At 34.3% G+C, this 19541-nt stretch overlaps 2 protein-coding genes across 2 annotated transcripts; one reads left to right on the top strand and one right to left on the bottom strand.

The window, feature by feature from the left end:
- The first annotated feature begins 1200 nt into the window (after window positions 1-1200).
- Window positions 1201-5787, top strand: LOC113750919 (caffeic acid 3-O-methyltransferase-like). The gene is made up of 4 exons (XM_027294862.1): window positions 1201-1734; window positions 3269-3579; window positions 4491-4555; window positions 5272-5787. Exons 1-4 carry the CDS (start codon window positions 1265-1267, stop codon window positions 5566-5568), a joined length of 1143 nt encoding a protein of 380 aa, XP_027150663.1. The 5' UTR covers window positions 1201-1264; the 3' UTR covers window positions 5569-5787.
- Window positions 5788-6207: 420 nt separating this feature from the next.
- On the bottom strand, window positions 6208-14420 carry LOC113762444. The gene is made up of 13 exons (XM_027305902.1): window positions 14271-14420; window positions 13358-14071; window positions 12558-12760; window positions 12276-12473; window positions 11804-11875; window positions 10725-10820; window positions 10082-10161; window positions 9838-9913; window positions 9358-9568; window positions 8831-9024; window positions 7592-7700; window positions 7302-7391; window positions 6208-7168 (listed from the first exon to the last, which is right to left on the bottom strand). Exons 2-13 carry the CDS (start codon window positions 13902-13904, stop codon window positions 6426-6428), a joined length of 2619 nt encoding a protein of 872 aa, XP_027161703.1. The 5' UTR covers window positions 13905-14071; window positions 14271-14420; the 3' UTR covers window positions 6208-6425.
- Window positions 14421-19541: the final 5121 nt, after the last annotated feature.

Below are 19541 nucleotides of genomic sequence, written 5' to 3'. Positions count from 1 at the left end.
TTATTTGGACCTCTTAAAGGGACCGTTTCATTTTTGTAGGGTGGTTCGGCCTATTGCTCTTTCTTGTGCCCATTTCTATCATGCCCTTTTCAGACGAATCATATAGTTGCATGATCCCATCTACTCCAAAAAAAAAAAAAAAACTTATCGAACGCATTGTAATTATGATTGAAACAATGGAAAAGAGTCGAATGATACGATCCCTCCATTACCCTGGAATAAAAGGAGTAATCTTGTAATTCTTGGTCTGTGAAGCTACGTTGTTTGGTGGATAGCCATACCAGTGATTTGGAGGAGATTTCTCAAAAAGTATTTAATGCCCATTTCGACCAACTCTCCATCTTTCTTTGATTGAGCGCACCTTTTTTTATGGTGTGAAAGTGACTCGTTGTTGCCAATTGATTCAACTATGTTGGTCCCACGTTAGTTCGGAATTGGAAGATGATTGGAACTAGGGATGACAATGGGGCGGGGGTGGGGCGGAGGATCTTTCCCCCGTCCCCCGCCCCACTGCCTATTAATTACCCCCGTCCCCCGCCCCATCCCCTGCCTTGACTTCCCCCGCGGGGTTAAAAAAAATTTTATTATATAATTTATTATAATTAAATTTGAACAAATAATCAAGTACTAAAATATCAACATATCATCAAATTATTATTCATTGTAACTTTACAATTGAAACTCATAAAAATAACTAAACAAAAGTTATTTGAATACAATCTAATATGATAAAAAAGTATAACGAAAATAATCAACTTTTCACTTTTGATACAAATACAACCACTAAATTGTTATTGTGTTTTTTTGGAAAAAAATGTTATTGTATTAAGTGTAGTTAGGAATTTAATATAAATATATTAATAAATTTAGTATAAATAATTAATAAACATGTATAATTAGTAGTATAATTGATAATATCATTATATGTATAATTATGTATATATATATTTATTTTTTTTATTTTAAACGAGTGGCGGGGCGGGGGTTGGGGCGGGGAAATATACCCCCGCCCCGTTTCTAAACAGAGGAAAAAAATTTCCCCCCGACCCCCGCCCCAATAGTCCCCCACAGGCCGAGTACCCGCCGGTCATCCCGCCCCATTGCCATCCCTAATTGGAACCCACGTTAGTTCAGAATTGTTCATTGTTTCACTCCCAAATAAAGAAAAAAAAGAAAGATCGAAAAAAAAAAAAAAAAAAACTAAAAATGAGCTTCGTTATAAGAAGAAGAGTAAGGCAAGCAGAAATGGAAATTGCGGTTGAAAATGGCGAATTCAGTAAACACCCAGCTGAAAACATCATCATCGTCCTATGAAGATGGAAAGGAAGAAGGAGAAAAGGACAACTTCTCGTACGCAATGCAGCTGGTCACTTCGGCATCAATGACGATGGTTTTATACACTGCTGTAAAGCTAAATTTGTTCGAAATCATTGCCAAAGCCGGCCCAGGAGCCAAGCTATCACCTTCAGAAATCGCATCCCAGTTGCCTGTGACTAATAATCCTGATGCAGCTTCGATGCTCGACAGAATGCTTCGCTTGTTGAGTAGTTACTCGCTGCTCACTTGCGACGTAGTTGAGGTTGCCGGGGGCCGTGCTGGTGGGGAAACCGATGTTGGATATGTAAGAGTTTACGGGTTGTCTCCGGTAGCAGAATATTTTGTGCCGGATGAGGAGGGGAACTCAGTGGCGCCTGCCATGGAGTTGCTTCAAGATAAGGTCTTGATTGATAGCTGGTAAGCTGGTTCGATTTTCTGAGAATGCTTTGCATTAGTATTTTTGTGCATAAAGTTCGGGAAATTCTGTTTTTCTTCTGGATTTTGGTGAGTAATTATTTTAAAAAATGGAAAACTGATGGATCAAGTCCGAGATTTCTTGATTTTGTTGTACTGAATAGATCAACCTGAGTCCTTGTCATCTTGTTGGATTTCTGTCAAGCTTGTTAATCATTGTATACATTTAAATTAACTACAAAATTCCCCTTCAGAAAACGTAATTTTATTGCTGCCCACATCTTCCAATTTGATCAATACATCCATAGTTTGCAAATTTTCTGATGTAATAATACGACCAACCTAAAAACCATGAATTAGAATGGATTAAGTCATGGAAGAACAAAAGATAAATATGTCCTTAATGAAATTGATGATTTTGTAAAATCTGTATCTTGTCACCTGGTAGACAAAAGAAAGGACTAATAGGGTCCTCTTGTGTTTCTTTTTTTTTTTTTTTTTTTTTCTAGGAGGGGATGGGCGGGATTCAAGGAGGAGGAAGGAGAAGGAGATTTGAACCCAGAACCTCTAATTCCTTGGTGCCTTAACCTTAGCTGCTAGATCAAGGCCTCAACGTTGTGCATATTTTTCTACCCATATCCACAAATAGTTATTCTTTCATTGAACATTTAATTGTGCTTTTCTGCTAAAAGTGCATTTCATTGATCAAATAGTATTTAATTTGGGGCTACTTGGATAGTTGTATCACATGATGCTATCTGAAAACCTCACGGACAGATTGAGCCAATAGGACAATGAGGGGTGCAAAGTGAGAAGGCGACATTCATTGTGGGGGTATCTCTTAATTAACCTTTACATCTTGCCTCCGTGGAAGTTGCTACTAATCAAATTGTATAAAAGCTCTATAAAATGATTAAATTATTCAATACAAAATAAGTCCCAAGGCTAAATCAGCAAGGGTGACAACGTTATCAGGTGGGATGGAGAGGAGTGATTGTGGGTAATTCATTGAAGGCTTAACATATACATGAATTATTAATCTGCTAGAAAGGAATAGGAAAAGGAAGAATAGTAGTTCTAAAATGTGTAACATAGACTCTAGATATATGAAACCCTTGCAATACAGTTAGGCCCATGCAAAAATTCCTTTTTGTTCATATTACCATGTGAAAAATTTCCCATGCTTTTGATAATATATAATAAGATTTTCCTATTTTTCAAGCCTCAGAAAATGGTAAAAGATATATCTTGCAGTTCAATGGGCTACTACAGATCATTTGTTACAAGCATGGTGTTTCGATGACAAAGACTCTACTTGATTTTCATCCAATGTAATCTTTGCAAAGGCCTGATCTATTTAAGGATTTTTAATTTCATATTGGTCTATAGTTCATTGTTTACTTATGCGCTTTGCCTGTCTCTTGGCATATCGGTACTGAAGTCCTGAAGTAATTTCCTAGATGTGAGATAAATAGCCAAGTCATTAAACTTTTCCATGAATCCAATATGGTAAGTTAATACATAGCTCTTTTTTTAGGTATGAACTTGGGAATTCTTTGCTTGAAGGAGGGATTCCATTTAATAGAGTTCATGGAATGCATGCATTTGACTACCCTAGTAGAGATCCCAGGTATAATGAGCTTTTCAACAAGGGAATGGTTGGTCCTACAGCCATAACAATGAAAAAATTGCTTCAACAATATAAAGGATTTGAGCACCTTCAGACATTGGTTGATGTTGGTGGTGGTCTTGGAATAACCCTTCACAAGATTATATCAAAATACCCTTCTATAAGGGGTATCAATTTTGATCTTCCACATGTCATTGAAAACGCGCCATCCTATCTTGGTAAATTTCCTCTATCAAGACTTTGTTAGTCTTCATGTTTCTTTGTGTGTACCATGTAAGCATTCACAAAAACAGTTGATTTTGATGTAAGGAATTTCACAAAATTGGAGTAAAATCTTTTCTTAGATAACTTCATTCTACAAAATGAAAATTGTTTCTAATATCCATAATTAGCAAATTTGAGATAGCAGCTTTTCTCAAATTCCTTGTTGCAGAAGAATTCTAATTTTATTTATTTTCAACAACATGTCCCATGTGCAAGGGAACTCACACATCATCATCTGAGTATGTCATGTTTTTGTATCAGAATAATTTTTTCTATAGAGAACACATCTAAATTATGAATGCTAATCACAAGGACCACAAGTTCACTTTAAGTCTTTGTTCAGCTTAATACAATACAGAGGAAACAGAAACTTTTCCTTGATGCTAATTGAAATTAAGATGTGTAGGTGTTGCCTCAAGGAATGAACAAAGATTCTTATATGGACTTGTTTATCCGTTTCTTTTTTCATATACTTTTATTTGATTGGATAAAAAGATAAAAGTTTTGGTTTGGCAAAGAAAATAGAATTCATAGACATTGAAGTCAAATTAAGAGTAGAAGCTTGTGTGAGTTCCTAACATAGAATCCATAATACACAGATTGGTTCACGGTGGTAGGAGAGTGAACTTCAGAGTATTTCCACTCATGCTATCACTTTTATTACTTTCAATGAAACAGCTTGTTACATTTCAGATGTACTAATCATCGAGATGTGTGTTCACATATATGCGTAAAAGTGCATTTATTTGGTGCATTTACATTAACTGTTCACAAACACGATGATGGAAAACCATCATTTCCAGTATATGAAATTTTATGATGTAGTTGTATCGTAATTTCTATCTTATCAAAAAACTTGGTGCAGGAGTGGAACACATTGGTGGAGACATGTTTGAAAGTGTTCCTGGAGGAGATGCTATTTTTATGAAGGTAACCTCTTTTATTCTGCATCAATTTACTCTTTATAGATTTGATGAAGTAAAAAGTATCATTATAAAAGTTTAATTTGCTGATTATTCCCCTGTGAAATTTTTTTGTGCAACTAACTGCTGATGCAATTCAAGAACCTTGCAAGTCGACCTCTTGAATTACCACAGGATATTGTTTACTTAGTGTGCATATGTATATGAGGGGTAATAAAAAATGTCACTCTTAAAGCAGTATTAGTTAATCCATAGATTTCATACAACATGGATTTTCAATAAGGGATGATTATAAATTTTTATGTTACTTTTTAAGTTATTGTTGTATGATGGGAGACATGTATAATATGCTGTGTAGGATGTTTCTTAATTTTTTGCTTTCTAGCTTTTAGGTGATTTTCTAGTTTAGTATAAAACCAATAATAAAACTCTATGGCAATTAGCTTATCAATGAAAATGCAATATAAACCATTAACTGTCATACAGAGATGAAAACTCAGTTGTCCTGCCTTCTCACTGCATTATTATTAGAATGAGCGATGTCAATATAAGATTTCCTCATGTAAACTTCATTCACCCGTCTGGACCGGTGGCGGTTCACCGGGTTCCCCTTGACCTGTTTAGGTCCCCCCTCCACGTAGTGTAGAGTGGGAGTAGTTGTAGCATTGAATCTATCGTATTGACAAAAAAAAAGTGTAAACTTGATTCACAATTTTGTCCCAGATGATACTCCATGATTGGAGTGATGATCACTGCTTAAAGCTGCTGAAGAACTGCTTCAAAGCTCTACCAGATCATGGCAAAGTCATCGTTGTTGATTTGGTTCTACCCGTAAAACCTGATACTAGTGCCTTTGTAAAAGGCATTTTCCAGACTGATGCTCTCATGATGACTCAAAATCCTGGAGGGAAAGAGCGATCAGAATCTGATGTTCGGACCTTGGCTATCAGAGCTGGATTTAAAGACATAAAGTTAGAATGTTGTGTGGGTAGTCTTGGGGTCCTGGAGTTGTACAAATAGTTATGTCTGCCCTTTGGCAGGTTTTTCATTTGAAGAAATTTCTTTTGTTTGCTTGTATTTCTTAAATAATCTCTATTTGGTCTAATGAGCGTAGTGTTTCTTAGATTGTGCAATTGAAATTATGTCCATCAGTGGAGCTTTGGCACATGAAGTACCAAGGTTCGCAATTTTCTTGCAAAACAGTATTGAGTGGTATAGTCTCTGATCCTTTTCTCTGAAGTTGGCTGGACCTAATTACCCACTGGATTTGGTGGGATCACAGTTTGCGGCACTGGCTACGATCTTGGTGTTTTTAATATTGGAAAAGTTACATGAACAGTTATTGGCGACCTGAGAACATTGCCACGGAAATTGAAATATGTAGAGAGCATGTTACTGTAAAGCATATTTCCTTGCATAACTCTCTTCAATTGTGCACTGCAAAAGAACAAAATTTCTGTTGAATGCAGGGGCAGCAAATTCCATTGCAAAGGTAGAAACAATAAATTCTATCAAGAGATGCTAAGCCTCAGCCCTTTTTCTTAATAGGTAACTTTCAACATGCTCAGATGCCTCCTCCCCCCCCCCCCCCCCCTCCTTTCTACCAAAACAACCACAAAAAAAAAAGAGCAAATTAATTTTGTATGGTAAACACTTACATGTCTCATTACTACAAATTAGGCATAACAGCCAGATTATAAGAAAAACGATTCAAACTCAGAACGAGCCTTACCTTTGTAACATTCCATGTATGTATTACATTTCATATAGTTACAATTACTTGACTCTAGCCTAAGAACGATATGAATTATAAAGCGCAACAGTCTCACTTAATTAGTTTTTCTTATAATCTACTTCAGCTGGCAAACTATACTCTATCATTGAATGTTGAAATAGACAGTGTAAGATTCATCTCTCAAGCTAAATAATGGAGCCAGGAGAAAGTTTCTATCTGTGCCTTTGGCAACAAAGCTAATGGGATGGTATTCACTGATTCCCTTGTCCAATTTAAAGCTCACTGCCTGTGAGAAGTCAGCATTTGAGGATCCAGATTTGCAGGAAAGTGTGATGTTATTTGAACCATCATTCAGGCCACTACTTACATAACAACCCTTATGGTTTTCGGATTCCAAAGAAATGGTTCCGTCCATCCCATCCAGCCCAGACACCAAATGGAAGATAGCTGCATCCTTGTCATTGGACGAGTCTGGAACAACTCGGAGTGTTTCATCTACACCTTGATTCTCCACAAGCATTCCAGGAAAACCATATGGCTCTAGCATGACTGATTTCCCTATAGCATCTTCTGGCGATGCAAATACGTCTGATGGTTCTTTTAGGATAAGCCTGAATGTCGCATCTACAGCATCATTTGTTCCAGGTTCAGGAAGCTTCTGCAATTGGATGGAGTCATCTGATTTTGTCAGGGAAAACTCCGCCTCCCCAGACACTTGGGATAGAGAAATCAGATGAGCATTGTAGTCTGCTGGAATTGGAGTAATCCAGTCTGCAAGAGATGCACCGGGCTCTGTCTTGATGTCCCAGTCTCCACTAGACAGACCAACAAGAAGGTAGGGACCATAAAGAATTGCCTGGAGAGAAGCATATTCTGGCCGATCATCTGAATAACCATTCAGAATAATCTCTTAGATGTAAAACAATGCAGGAAAATTTCTTGTTCCATAAAAATAAGAATAATTAATAGAAACTGTAGCTGATGTATGTGATAATAAAGAAACTACAATATATTACACCTTTAATGGCTTCAAGTCTAAGACTTAAGGGAAACTCAAGAGTGACTTTGTCACCAGGGCTCCACTTTCTAGTGACAGAGAGAAAGTTTCCTGCATCCAATAATGGGAAGTCATGAACATCATGCTAAGGATCCTGGAACAATATGGAACTAATCTAAACCACAGATGAATATTATTGCCATCCACCATGAGCAAGTTACATTCATGCTTACAATAATTGGAAAAATATCAATTAGGTAAGTCATTTCTAAATTAAGTAATATGAACAAAAATGGAGATAATAAGCACACCAGGCACTGGCAGGATCAAATCTTGACTATTCAGTAGTGCCTTGGCAACATTTGTACTTGTCCATGTTGGTATTCTCAAATTCAAAGTAGACACCACAGCTGCCTCTTGCTGCATGAGCAACAGATGGAAATAATTTTGTGTTTGTCAGATCCATTGAATTGAGCACTCGAAAGATGGAGAACATGATGAGATATTTGCCAGTAAAAGTTAAGACTTCAGGAATAAGACAAAAAAATGATAATCCAGTTCAAATGATTCCTTCACAGCAAGAACTAAAGATAGATGTATAAACAAATAAGACATTAGATGCAAGAAATTAGCTTTTGATTTGCAGAACTTCTAAAATTTACTCTGGAATATTCCCCGAAAGGCTCTTAAGGAAAGATGCATAGAGAAGTTATTTTCACAGGTATGTAGCAGCTTATAGGCTTTACAATTTTGAATTATCCATTTGTAAGCAGATAGTGATGCATCCAAGCTTTTCATGAACAATTAATAACAATGAAAACATGAATGGAAAGCAAACAACTTTTGGCTATATCAGAACATTAGCTTGAACCTATCCCACTATAGTGGTATGAGAACCATGCACATTCATGCTATATCAGAACCTTCCATCTTGAGTCATCACTCTATTTTTCAATCAAACAACTAATGGCTAGAATTTATATACGTCTGTGTTTTGCATAAGATGCATTTTCTTTCTTAACGAAAAAACATAAAATGTCAAAACCATTTCTGCTAGAACAGGCTGTTTCAATCAGCTCTATACAGTGGGGCCCTCTCTAATTCCAAGAAAATTACAGTCTAAATAATTAGAAATTAGAAAGACCTCTCTCCAATCCTTCATTACTGGAATCTCATAAATTCCCTTGATTTTCCTTCTTCCTTTTGAAACTAAATATAGCATCTTACTGTCTTCAGTTCTTTACTCTCCTTAGTTAAAATGAAAAAGAACTTGCTGTTTCAGCTATGCATGAAGAAAAAAACATATGCATTTCTGAAAGACTTGTATTTCGTTTTCCCTTCCCACAATAAGTTTAGCTAACTCAAAGATATTGAGTCACCAACATTAAGTAAATTATTATTTGTGCCCCCAACTCCTCAACAAATGGCATTAGAAATTTTAGACAGAATATAGTATACCTACAAGGTGCTAATGGTAACATTCTAAACTAATAAAGCATTGTATAACTCAAGAAGAAAAATATTAGTTCTCCAAGATTTACAAAATATACCTCTGAAGAAATTGCCACTGTCACATGAAGGCGGTTGTCCCACGAGACAACAGGGATTATGGTCTGGTTGATTAGAAATCCTCCAGATCTCCACTGAAATGAGCTTGGTATATACTGAATGATATAAAGACCTGGAACTTTTCCCTCCTCTTCGAAGTATATTGAATCTCCTAACTTTGAGAAAGACTCAATTCCTAGAGTACAAAAATTTACAAAAAGCAATTGATCAAGGAAAAGTTAACCTTCAATATGGTAGAAAATTCCATTGGCAATTGGTCAGAATAGCAAACAAATTGGGATTGGAGACGTTATAAACTAGATGTAAATGATTGCATAAACCATTCTTTTTTTGAGGGGCTGGGGGGCAGATTTTCTTTTTTCGAATTTCTAGAACATTCACTCTTCAACTGCGTAATTGCTAAAATTTCAATAAGGAAATTGTTCCCCAGCTCCAATCAGTAGGGCCCTCAAAAAAATTTAACAGAAAAAAGGGTAGCGAGATGCAAACTTGAGGCCAATGCTTGTACCTGTACCGTAGCAGCACCAGAAATCATCAAACTGTGAGCCCCATTTATGGTAACTTTGGGCTTTCGAACCCCCACGTTTAAGAGGAAGCATATAGATCATAACTCCAGGTTCCCTTCCTCTTTGTATGCTCAGTACTCCATTTGTCAATGCCCTTTCATAGTAATCTGCATACCTTATGTCTTTGGTCCATCTAAATAGATTGCGTGATACCTGCAATTTTACATGACAACAGCAATGTTAATTAGTAGTGGTACTACGTATAGTACATCAGAGAAAAAGCCAATGCACATGAGTCAATAGCCTGTTCCCTTGTTAAGTTTTCCGTATGTTGGTTTGTTTTAGAATGTTAAAACTATGAAAACTGATAAAAACCAAAGGACATAAGAGAACTGTCTTGCCACCCCACATCACCAACCTTCCAAGGTTAACCAAAATGAGGGCAAAGGAAAGGGGGCAAAAAAAAGCCCTTCATAGCATACCTTGAGCATGTTATATGTTGTACATGACTCCTCATTCTCAGTTTGCAGAGTACTAGCTAATCGCTTTGGATCTGACCTGCTCAGACATAAATCAGGACAAAAGGCAGTATGAAACACTTTCTGAAAGAAAACCAGACAGAAAGCTGGAAAACAGAATGGGCAAACAACAAAATAAATGTGTGGAGTCAAAAGACTTCTAAATGAGATAATTGTATTGTACTTATTCAAGGATAAATATTTCTACCAGAACTCGCTGACTGATGTTCCTCCAGTTGCATAGGCATGAGATGAGTTGATCATATCCATGAAGTATGTTCCTATTTCCTAATGACCAACATAACCAAAATGTCAAAATTCGAGACAGAAATAGTATGGTAATTGCATGATAGGCAGGAAACATGCTGACCATGCTGTACAACAAGTGTGTTGGAATCCTATTCCCATAATGCAATGTAAATAACATGTGATCTTGAAATAATTAAAAGGATAAGATATTTTGCAAACCACCATCAATCATTGTTAACTATAAGAGAGAACCAAAACAAACAACATTTCAAACTAGTTTGGATGTAAAAGAGTCCACCAGTTATTGTGATCTTGAAGTTTCCACTGTTATCTGAAACATGAGAGGCAGCTTTAAAATTATTCCTTTTATGATTAATAGAGTGAAGGAGAAGCATTATTGCTCAATGGAAGACCATTTATCAACATTATGCTTGAAAAGCAAGGTTATCATCTCCTGCCTTTAATTTTTCAATGATAGAAAACACAATTTTACATGAACAGTGATTCAAAGACAACTTGAAGAGTATGCTATATTCAACAACACTCTTCATAGTTCATTTAAAGCTTATATTAGTGAATGGAATACAAATAAAGAAAATTACCTTATATAAGGGATCACCAGTAACTTCATACCGCATTTGAGCTCCAATAACAACTGGAATATGTGTATTGGTATGAAAACCAGAAATGTCATCGGCCTGGAAAGTAGGATACATATGACATATCAAATATTCTCCCCCATTTGACGAGTACTCTATGCATTGACTATTGATTTATTTCAGAAAGGTAAATATCAAACTTTCCAAAACAGCAACATCCTGATAGATCCAGTTTTAGGAGGAAGTTCTTAACCTGATGTCACAATAAAACATTCCATGCAGAACGCAAAGTGATCAGACCTTATTACCACCAGATATTGATTAATATCGAACTTGTTTCAAGATTTACATGGTCTTTTAGTCAGAGATTTGAATGGTACTTTTCTGAAAAATGGCAATAAAGCAGTTACCTGAAGTATGCTTAACAAGGACAAGCTAATTGTGTAAATGTTTTCACAGCTAGTTAGCCCTCCCTTGTACCTCAACCAAATTTTTGTTAACAGAAAAATAAGTAGACGACCAAGTGTAAATAGGCAGTATAGAAGAGTCAAACATCACAAGACACTAATCCAGATTACCTTTTGTAACCTTTTTAAGTTAAAACCTAGAGTTAACTTGTTATATGATAAGGCAATTCTAGGCTTGATCACTTTCAACTGTGGTCCAAAATGCTAATGGTCCATGATACTTGATTTCAGAGGATAACACCAATATACATTATCCAAAGTAAATTTATCAGTTAACTGTTTATTCTTTAAAGCGGCAGTGAAAGAGATCAATTGAGAAACAAAACAGGAATAGAAGAAACACACTTGGAGGGGAGAAAAATTATGTTTCGAATCATATCTTGAATAAATTCAAACTAAAAGGTAGACATGTTAAGGAATTTCTGCATGAATCCAGCAATTTGGAGAAGTACTACAGTAACCAATTAGGACAATGACAAAACATATTTCCACACTGAAACCCCTTGATGAAGATTAATTGGCACTCGCAGTAAAGGGCTGTAACTGTAAAGACAAGAATTAGCATGCTTTAGAGCAAAATGAAATTTCTAACTTTAAAAGGAATGCAAAACTGACCTTGACGGCAAGCTCTCCTAGAAAGCATGGTTTGTCAAAAAGGTGAGCTAGCAGTAAGTGCTTCTGATCACCCTGAAGCATATAATAGAATATGAAGTTTAGAAAATGATAATAATAAAAATACATGTTCAATTGGTTAGTATTACTCTTAAAGAATGAGACAACTAATTGACAGCATAAAATTTCGCCAAATTTCTCCTTCACGAACTTTATAACTCTAGCACAGTTCTTTTTTGGTTTGAAACAAACCTAAGATACAAAAGAGGGAGCATTTTAATTTTGATTTCTACACAAGGTAGGAAGCATTAAGACATGTTATAGCAGCATTTTCAGCCGAAAAAAAAATGACAACCATCTTGTAACTTTCTTTGACTTAAATTTCCCAACTATATTTCCAAGCACAGTAAATGAATTTTAACTTTTGATTCTCCTAATGGAAAAACAAACTAGTTGAGCTAAGGATAATACGAACCGTTATCGCGTGTAACCTATAAAGAACATCATTCATGCCACCAGTTTCTTCATTTAGTGAGGACCAATGTCTTTGAATCGAGTACTTCAGAATCACATTTTGCACACGGTTGAAGTGATAATCAACCATCCAATTCAACATTTTGAATGCTTGCTCATTGTCAGCAAATGTATACTGATCGAGAAGACCTGCCATTATCTATTTAAAAAATTTGGGATAGTCAGTGAATGGGCTAATCCTGCATCTTTGCTAATAACAATCAAGAATATCAAGTGTTTGTACCTTGTGAATTGTATAATATGGTGCCCAGACTGTTTTTAAAGCTTCAAATCTGTCAAATTCTTCAGAAGGGAAAGCAGAAAGATATCCAGTACCCATTTGCTTCTGGCAGTCAGATAGAATGGAAACAACAGCAGACATCTTCGTTTTGAGGGTATTATCATTAGTGCTAGCCCACATTAATGCTGAGGCGCTCAGATAGTGTCCTTAAGTATATTCCAAGCAAATGTCAGATCACAATGTAGTGGCCAGAAGAAAGTTTTAGCTCTTACTGAGTAAGCTAACTTTCTTCAGATATATATCTCACCAAATTGCTGAAAGATATTGTCTTAATACAACCAAAAAGTACAGCAGTCAATATTGAAGACTAGAATATCCTGCTATTTTTAAAAAATAAGGAACCATCTATTGAAGATTTTAACACCTAGCGAAGTGATAATTCCTCCATAGAGAAATCATCAAATTGATCAAATTTCATATCTTAATCCAAGCAACAAGCACAGAACTCCCAGCTCTAATATTTTTTCCTTAGTCTAATGTTGTTACATTGACAAAGAATCAGCCACAAGCAGCTACTATGTCAGATTCCCTGCTATTACTCAAATTTAATGTCTAAAAGCTTCAAACATGTAATGATACAGAGGAAAGATTGAGAACTATGAAAATTAATATCAGAATATCACTTTCAAAATCACAATTTAACGCATCTGAGTTTCTCAAATCAAGTATTCATATCACAATATACGAGAATCATAAAACATGTAGAGGCAAAGAATGGCACCTTATATAAATATTAAACTTACCTACAAAGTGACCTCGAAGCTCACAATTCACAGCCTCCCAACCTCCATATGGCTGACCAGGAGTAGGCAAACCAGCAGTCTTCCTAAAGCTCCATACCAATCTATCAACATCCAACATCAACAAATACTCCAAATTAGTCTGCTGAGCCATTCCATGAATTGAACTAGGATCCAACCTCACATCTTTCAGAGGCACAGCCTTCAGAAAAGCTCCTGCATTTCCATTATTGTTCCCTCCATAATCCTTTATTTGTCTATACAACATCATCCAACTAATCTGATCCTCTTGCCTCACCATCCTCTTTGGCAGCAATTTAGCCCAGTAAGAATTATCACTTGGAGTCAAATGGTAGTGACTCTGAGCCAATACCTCATTTCTCCAAGTCTCGTTCTTTGATGTGAGCAACTCATAACGAAACGTGTGTGATGACAACTCGGGAAAAGTATTAGTACACTCCTTACTGACAACCAATTCTTCACATAGAAGAGAGAAAAGGGTGCTCAATAGTAACAATCTTGACAGCATCAAAAACCTCATCTTTATCATCAAGAACAACTGAGTTCAACCTCCACGGTAAGATTGAAAGGTATGAGCAGAGCAAACTGAAGAATCCCGCATAAATTTATACAAAAGCCGATCAATCAATATAATAATGTTGACGACTGAGCCCCGCACAAGGATATCTCGTGAAAGGCAAGAAAATTATCCACAACCTGATACAAGACAAAATTAACCGACCAAAAATTTGAGTAAAGCAATGGAACACTTACATTTGACTAAAAGTTGGAATTCTGAGGAATCTAAAACAACCCTTTTGGGCCCATGCTCATAAAATTACAAGCAAACACATGACAAACATTCATGTTGTTATCCACGAAAATGACAAAGGATAGAGTTTAAGGCAAGAATTACAGGTGCCATGTGAAAACAAAAGAACTCTGCACCCAAATCTAAGCATGTAGAGGAGATATTTATAGAGGCAGAGATCATTGTAATAGGCACAACAAGGATGATGATAGAGTGGAAAAGAATATCAGCAGATATGGACATGAAAGAATCACGGATGGGGTGTGGTGTTTGCTAGAGTTGAGAGAGTCGTTGGAGTTATACTATAAAGAGAGTGTGGTTTTTTAGATTACTTTTGTGAAAAATAAATGGGTCCGTTTGGATTAGTTGTTTTTGGGATTGTTTTTCAAAAACAGCACTGTAGCATTTCGTTTTTCAAATACAAGTCCGTTTGGATTAGTTATTTTTGGGGTTGTTTTTCAAAAATTATATAAAAAACTTTTACTGTAGATGTTTTATTGATTATTTTTAGATGTATTTTTAAAACATATTTTCGAGTATTTTTATAATGTATAATTTTTATATTTTTATAACAATATACAATTATACATTTATAAATATTTATAAATAAATATATTTATATAAAAATATATAAATGTATTATATTATATATAATACATAATATAAATATATTTATAAATGTATAAATGTATAAATTATAAATGAATATTATATAAATGTATAAATTATAATTTTTATATTTTTATATTTATATACATTTATGCATTTATAATACATTTATAAATGTTTATAAATAAATATATTTATACTTTTATAAATAAATATATTCATATATTTATATATAAATGTATTATATTATATATAATACATAATATAAATATATTTATAAATGTTTAAATGTATATTACTATAAATATATATATTAAAAATGAATATTATATAAATGTATATTATAATTTTTAATTTTTAATGGTTTTTTCGTTTCTGGAGTCTTTTCACTTTTCAACTTTTTCAGTTTACAATTCTTTTTCAGAAAAGGAAAAAAAAGGGGGGGGGGAACTATATTTTGGGAGAAAAAAATAGCCGAGTTAAGAAAATCGAATAAACTACTTAGTCATTGATTATATTTTGTTATGATTAACTATATCCTTAACCTTAAAAAAAAAGAAAAAGAACTAAATTTTAGGTATATCAATTCTTAATTCTCTAACATGCCAATACACCGTTCTCTAACAATTTATATAAGTGTTCTAACCCTCAAAATCATGGATTTTGAAGCTGAAAGGATTCTCTATTTGGAAATAACTATATGTTACATATATGTAATGACATATTGATATGGGATTCTTTGCGGAAAGCAAAACAAAGACATATTTGTAATTTTAAAAATAACAATATGACTAAAGTAGCTCCTTTAATTCTCAAACTTCATCATATTTTCTCCCTTTATTCATGCCGTTTTGGTATAATTATATCGAGAATATATATATATATATATGCCTATTTTTCAAAATTCTGTCCTCCTCTAATATCTCATATTGAAAAAAAAAAAGTAATACTTTGAATTATACGTATCTGTGGCTTCAAAATTAAAGCGAGTGAGATACCATATTGAAAAAAATTTATTCTTTTATATTTTGTAGGAAATATAGTACCATTTTTGGACAATTCATATGGTGTATTTGCAAATAACATTTTGAACCCCTTTTAATTTGAAAATGACTCCTCAACCCCTTTTAATTTGCAATGCAAGGCTAGGGAGGAAAGTTGATCTTTCTTGGATGGTGTCGTGGGTACTAAAATGGATACGGATTGGGAAGAGATGGGGAGGCGAAAGAGGACGTGGTTGGAGAAGTAAATAGTTGGCATGGTGGTGGAGGCAGTGGAAGAGAAAAGATAGCAAAGCAGAAGACTGGGTCAAGGGTGATAGGGAAAAAAAAATTAGCTACTTTTAGAGCAGTTGACCGCTAGGAAGATCTCTTTTTGGGTATAGGTTAAGAGATCGATCCATTTGTCTGAATCTCTTGACCTGTATTCTTGTCCAAAATTTTCTGAAAATTTCACCAACGGGTGCTTTCTACCCTTTTAATCCGGTGCCAGTTTAGTCCCGTTTGAGTTCTTCATTGACCCATTTGGATCCGCCCCTTCCGCTTAGTATAGAGTACGAGTAGATCTAGAATCGTGTCTGGAAAAAAAAGTGGTAAGGGAAAAAGATTTTTTTCCCTGTCAAAACACAAGGGTATTCCAATAAGAAAACTTGACAGAACATTAATAGATATTAATCTCTATGCCAGGCTACACATAAGAGCTATATTAATGAGTATTTTTGTGCTTAAAAAGTGGAGGTAGCTCACCTCTTTGTCCAGAATTTTACTTTCTTTAGAAAAAAAAAGGTACTTACAATTTAGTAAATACATTTTATAAATTACGCAATAAGTGTATCTTTTCAGAAGAATTAGAACGAAATACATTTCAAAAATTGGAGACCACTCTCAAAAAATCACCTCCAATATATACTTCAGGTATACTTTATACCAATTTAGATTCCCAATTTTGATAACTAATTTAGGCCATACTAGCTAGTTTGGCAAAGATTGTTGTACATTTTTAGTGGCTAATTTAATCAAAACCTAACAAATAATGGATTGTGCGCATAACCTTCTTGGATTCTTAGTTGAGAAATATGTTCATTTTTTTTTCATTGGTAAAGTTTGCTTTTGCACCATTTCCGAAATCTCAAAGAAGATGGGGAAAAAGGAGTATTCATCTTATCACGTGACAACATTGTTTTTTTAATGGAAAATTTTATTTATTTTTAAGAAAATTTTGACAGAGTTTCCCCTTATAAATGAACGAAAACTCCCTGCTAACAAACACAAATTGAAGAAAAAAATCACATGGCACTTACTACATTCTAAGTCTACGAAAGTTTGAAAAATCCAATTGATCAAGAGCACAATCATCTCTCACCAAGCGAGACACTTCACAAAAAGATTCATACGTCGAAATAATTCGGGATTCCACTCCGATTTTTGCAAGACCGTACCTTCTGTAATCACGTGACAACATTACTAGTTACTAGATAGGGATTGTCATTGACAAAATTAAATCAACCAGATTTTCACCAAACATGTGATGAGAATATATTCAATCTTGCTTTTTCTTGTCACATAATTTCTGCAAACGATATTGTCACATAATTCTATACAACAGCAACTTAGTTTCATTGACAAAATTCCATAATTAACCCTTGATCACGGGTTAAGTTTGTACTTGCTCTTGTTAAAGTTAAACATGTGACGATATCGCCGGCCTAAGCTGTTAACCACAAAATTCACTTGATTGCAACTGATAAAAGTAAGCTCTCACAGCATACCTACCAGCTATCTTGCCCAAGGACTAGACATTTTTTTAAGGTTCTTCTATTTTGCGCCCTTAGGGCATATTATAATAGATGGTCCAAGTGTTAATTGTCCACACAAGTTTAAAATTTTTTGGCCAAAGTTTTCTGAATTTAAGGGGTTAATGATGATGTTTAAAATTTGAAATGAGTCTATACTTATTCTGTGGGGATAATTTCAAAAACCTCCCTTAAAATTTGTCATAATATCACTTAACTTTCTTGAAAATTTTAAAATCTCACTTACCTCTCTTGTCGACTTGACAAGACTAAATATTCATATCAAAAGTCACAAAAAGCCAAAATAAAATAAAATTTTGAAACCAAAAAAATGTAAATTAAAAAAAATTGCAATCTAATAATGATCCATATTTCTTTACATTGGGGTCATGGTGGAATAACAAAACATGTGAATAAACTAAATCTAATGAAAGTCAACCACTTAGAATGATTTTGGTGAATAATTAATACCTTAAAAAATTTCGTGCATAGTTAAGTTACAATTAAGGAAGTCAAGATATTTTTTGGGGAAATATCTTTTAATTCATGGTGTAGTTTAAGTTGTATTGAAACCTAAAAAAAAATCTCTTCATACGTGTGAATTTTGCTTTGGTTCCAATACGGCTAAAGTAAATAGTTTACGTCAAGAAATGTGTACCTTATAAAAATTTAACCATATTTTACCTTTTGTTATTGTTATAAATTTCATAAATAGGATAACATAAGGTTAGTATTGGAACAAAAAGTTTTATCCTTCTTGTATTTCCTCCAAAGAGGTTAAAATGTTATAAGGAATGTCAATCTAAGAAAGGTAAATGAGATTTTAAAAATCTCAGAAGAGTTGAGTGATATTATGAGAAACTTTGAGGGAGGTTTCTAAAATTATCCCTATCCTGTGCCTGAACAGAATAGAAAAAACAACTTTTTCTTTATCATGCAGAACATTAAACAATTGCTAAGGGATCCTTATTCTTTTTTTTTTTTAATAGTGCTAAGGGATAATTATTCAACAATATTGAATGTGGCAAGTCTTCTACAAACGTATGATAAGGGCAAGGGTATATGTTAATGTTATCCATACTCCTTGTCACTCACTAAATGCTACCTGCCTGAAAATGGAACTGACTTGCACAATTTGAGAAATATATTATTGTCCACTGAAACCGACAATAACCCGCAAATTGCATGAGAGAGAAAGCAATGCATTCTTTGTTGTCTTCGTCAAGTTGAGTTAGACAGTTTGATCTTTCATTAAAACCCGAACCCAATTGTTTGGTGGATCTTCAGAGTGGGGCTTCTTGCTCTGGCTCGGACAACAATGGACCGTTTATTTATCACCACACTTTCCTCTCAACATCTTCAAGTCATTGAGACAGATTTTTTGGTTGAGATTACGATCAAGAAGACAAGAATCAGGATCATTGATATGCCTTCGTTTCTTCCAATCTGTTTTGTTGTTTGTTTGTCGTTAAGAATTACGATCACTTATTATATAATAGAAAATATTAATAGTACTCTACTTTTTGTTATTCGTTTTCTCATTGCTATTTTCATCACATGATTTGCATTGATATGACTTTATGTAAAACAATTTATATGAGTGCAATTAATAAAAGTGAAGTACGATTAATATTCCTTTTATGCAATTTATGAGCAATATCTCACTTGCACATAAAAAAACAAAAGGTTTGCACATAAAAAACAAAAGCTCACTTTTAAGACTCACCATAGCCTTAATATTTCTTTCTTGCCTTGTGAAAAGGTGAATAAAATATACACCGTAGTTTCCTCTTTTTCATATTTTGTAGTAAAATGTACAAATCGTTTATAGTTAATTCTTTAGCCCAAGAAAACAAAAAAAAAAAAAAATTCAGTGTCTTTAATTTTTTTGGGGCAGATTCCCTTTCTTAATTTTGCACATTTTCCCTTTCTTATCGAGCTAGAGGTTTGGTGTATATTTCTCAATGCCTCGAAGA

This window comes from Coffea eugenioides, chromosome 1, assembly GCF_003713205.1.
Source record: "Coffea eugenioides isolate CCC68of chromosome 1, Ceug_1.0, whole genome shotgun sequence".
Lineage (NCBI taxonomy): Eukaryota > Viridiplantae > Streptophyta > Magnoliopsida > Gentianales > Rubiaceae > Coffea > Coffea eugenioides.
This window is presented reverse-complemented; position numbering and strand designations above follow the sequence as displayed.

Excerpts from the sequence above, each read along its gene's own strand:
- LOC113750919 (XM_027294862.1), top strand. The coding sequence starts at position 1,265 with ATGGCGAATTCAGTAAACACCCAGCTGAAAACATCATCATCGTCCTAT. Across the intron at positions 1,735-3,268 it reads AAGGTCTTGATTGATAGCTG|GTATGAACTTGGGAATTCTT; the intron begins GTAAGCTGGTTC and ends CTCTTTTTTTAG. Across the intron at positions 4,556-5,271 it reads GAGATGCTATTTTTATGAAG|ATGATACTCCATGATTGGAG; the intron begins GTAACCTCTTTT and ends ATTTTGTCCCAG.
- LOC113762444 (XM_027305902.1), bottom strand. The coding sequence starts at position 13,904 with ATGATAAAGATGAGGTTTTTGATGCTGTCAAGATTGTTACTATTGAGC. Across the intron at positions 11,876-12,275 it reads ATAGGTTACACGCGATAACG|GGTGATCAGAAGCACTTACT; the intron begins GTTCGTATTATC and ends TATATGCTTCAG. Across the intron at positions 9,914-10,081 it reads ACATCAGTCAGCGAGTTCTG|GTCAGATCCAAAGCGATTAG; the intron begins GTAGAAATATTT and ends ATGTCTGAGCAG.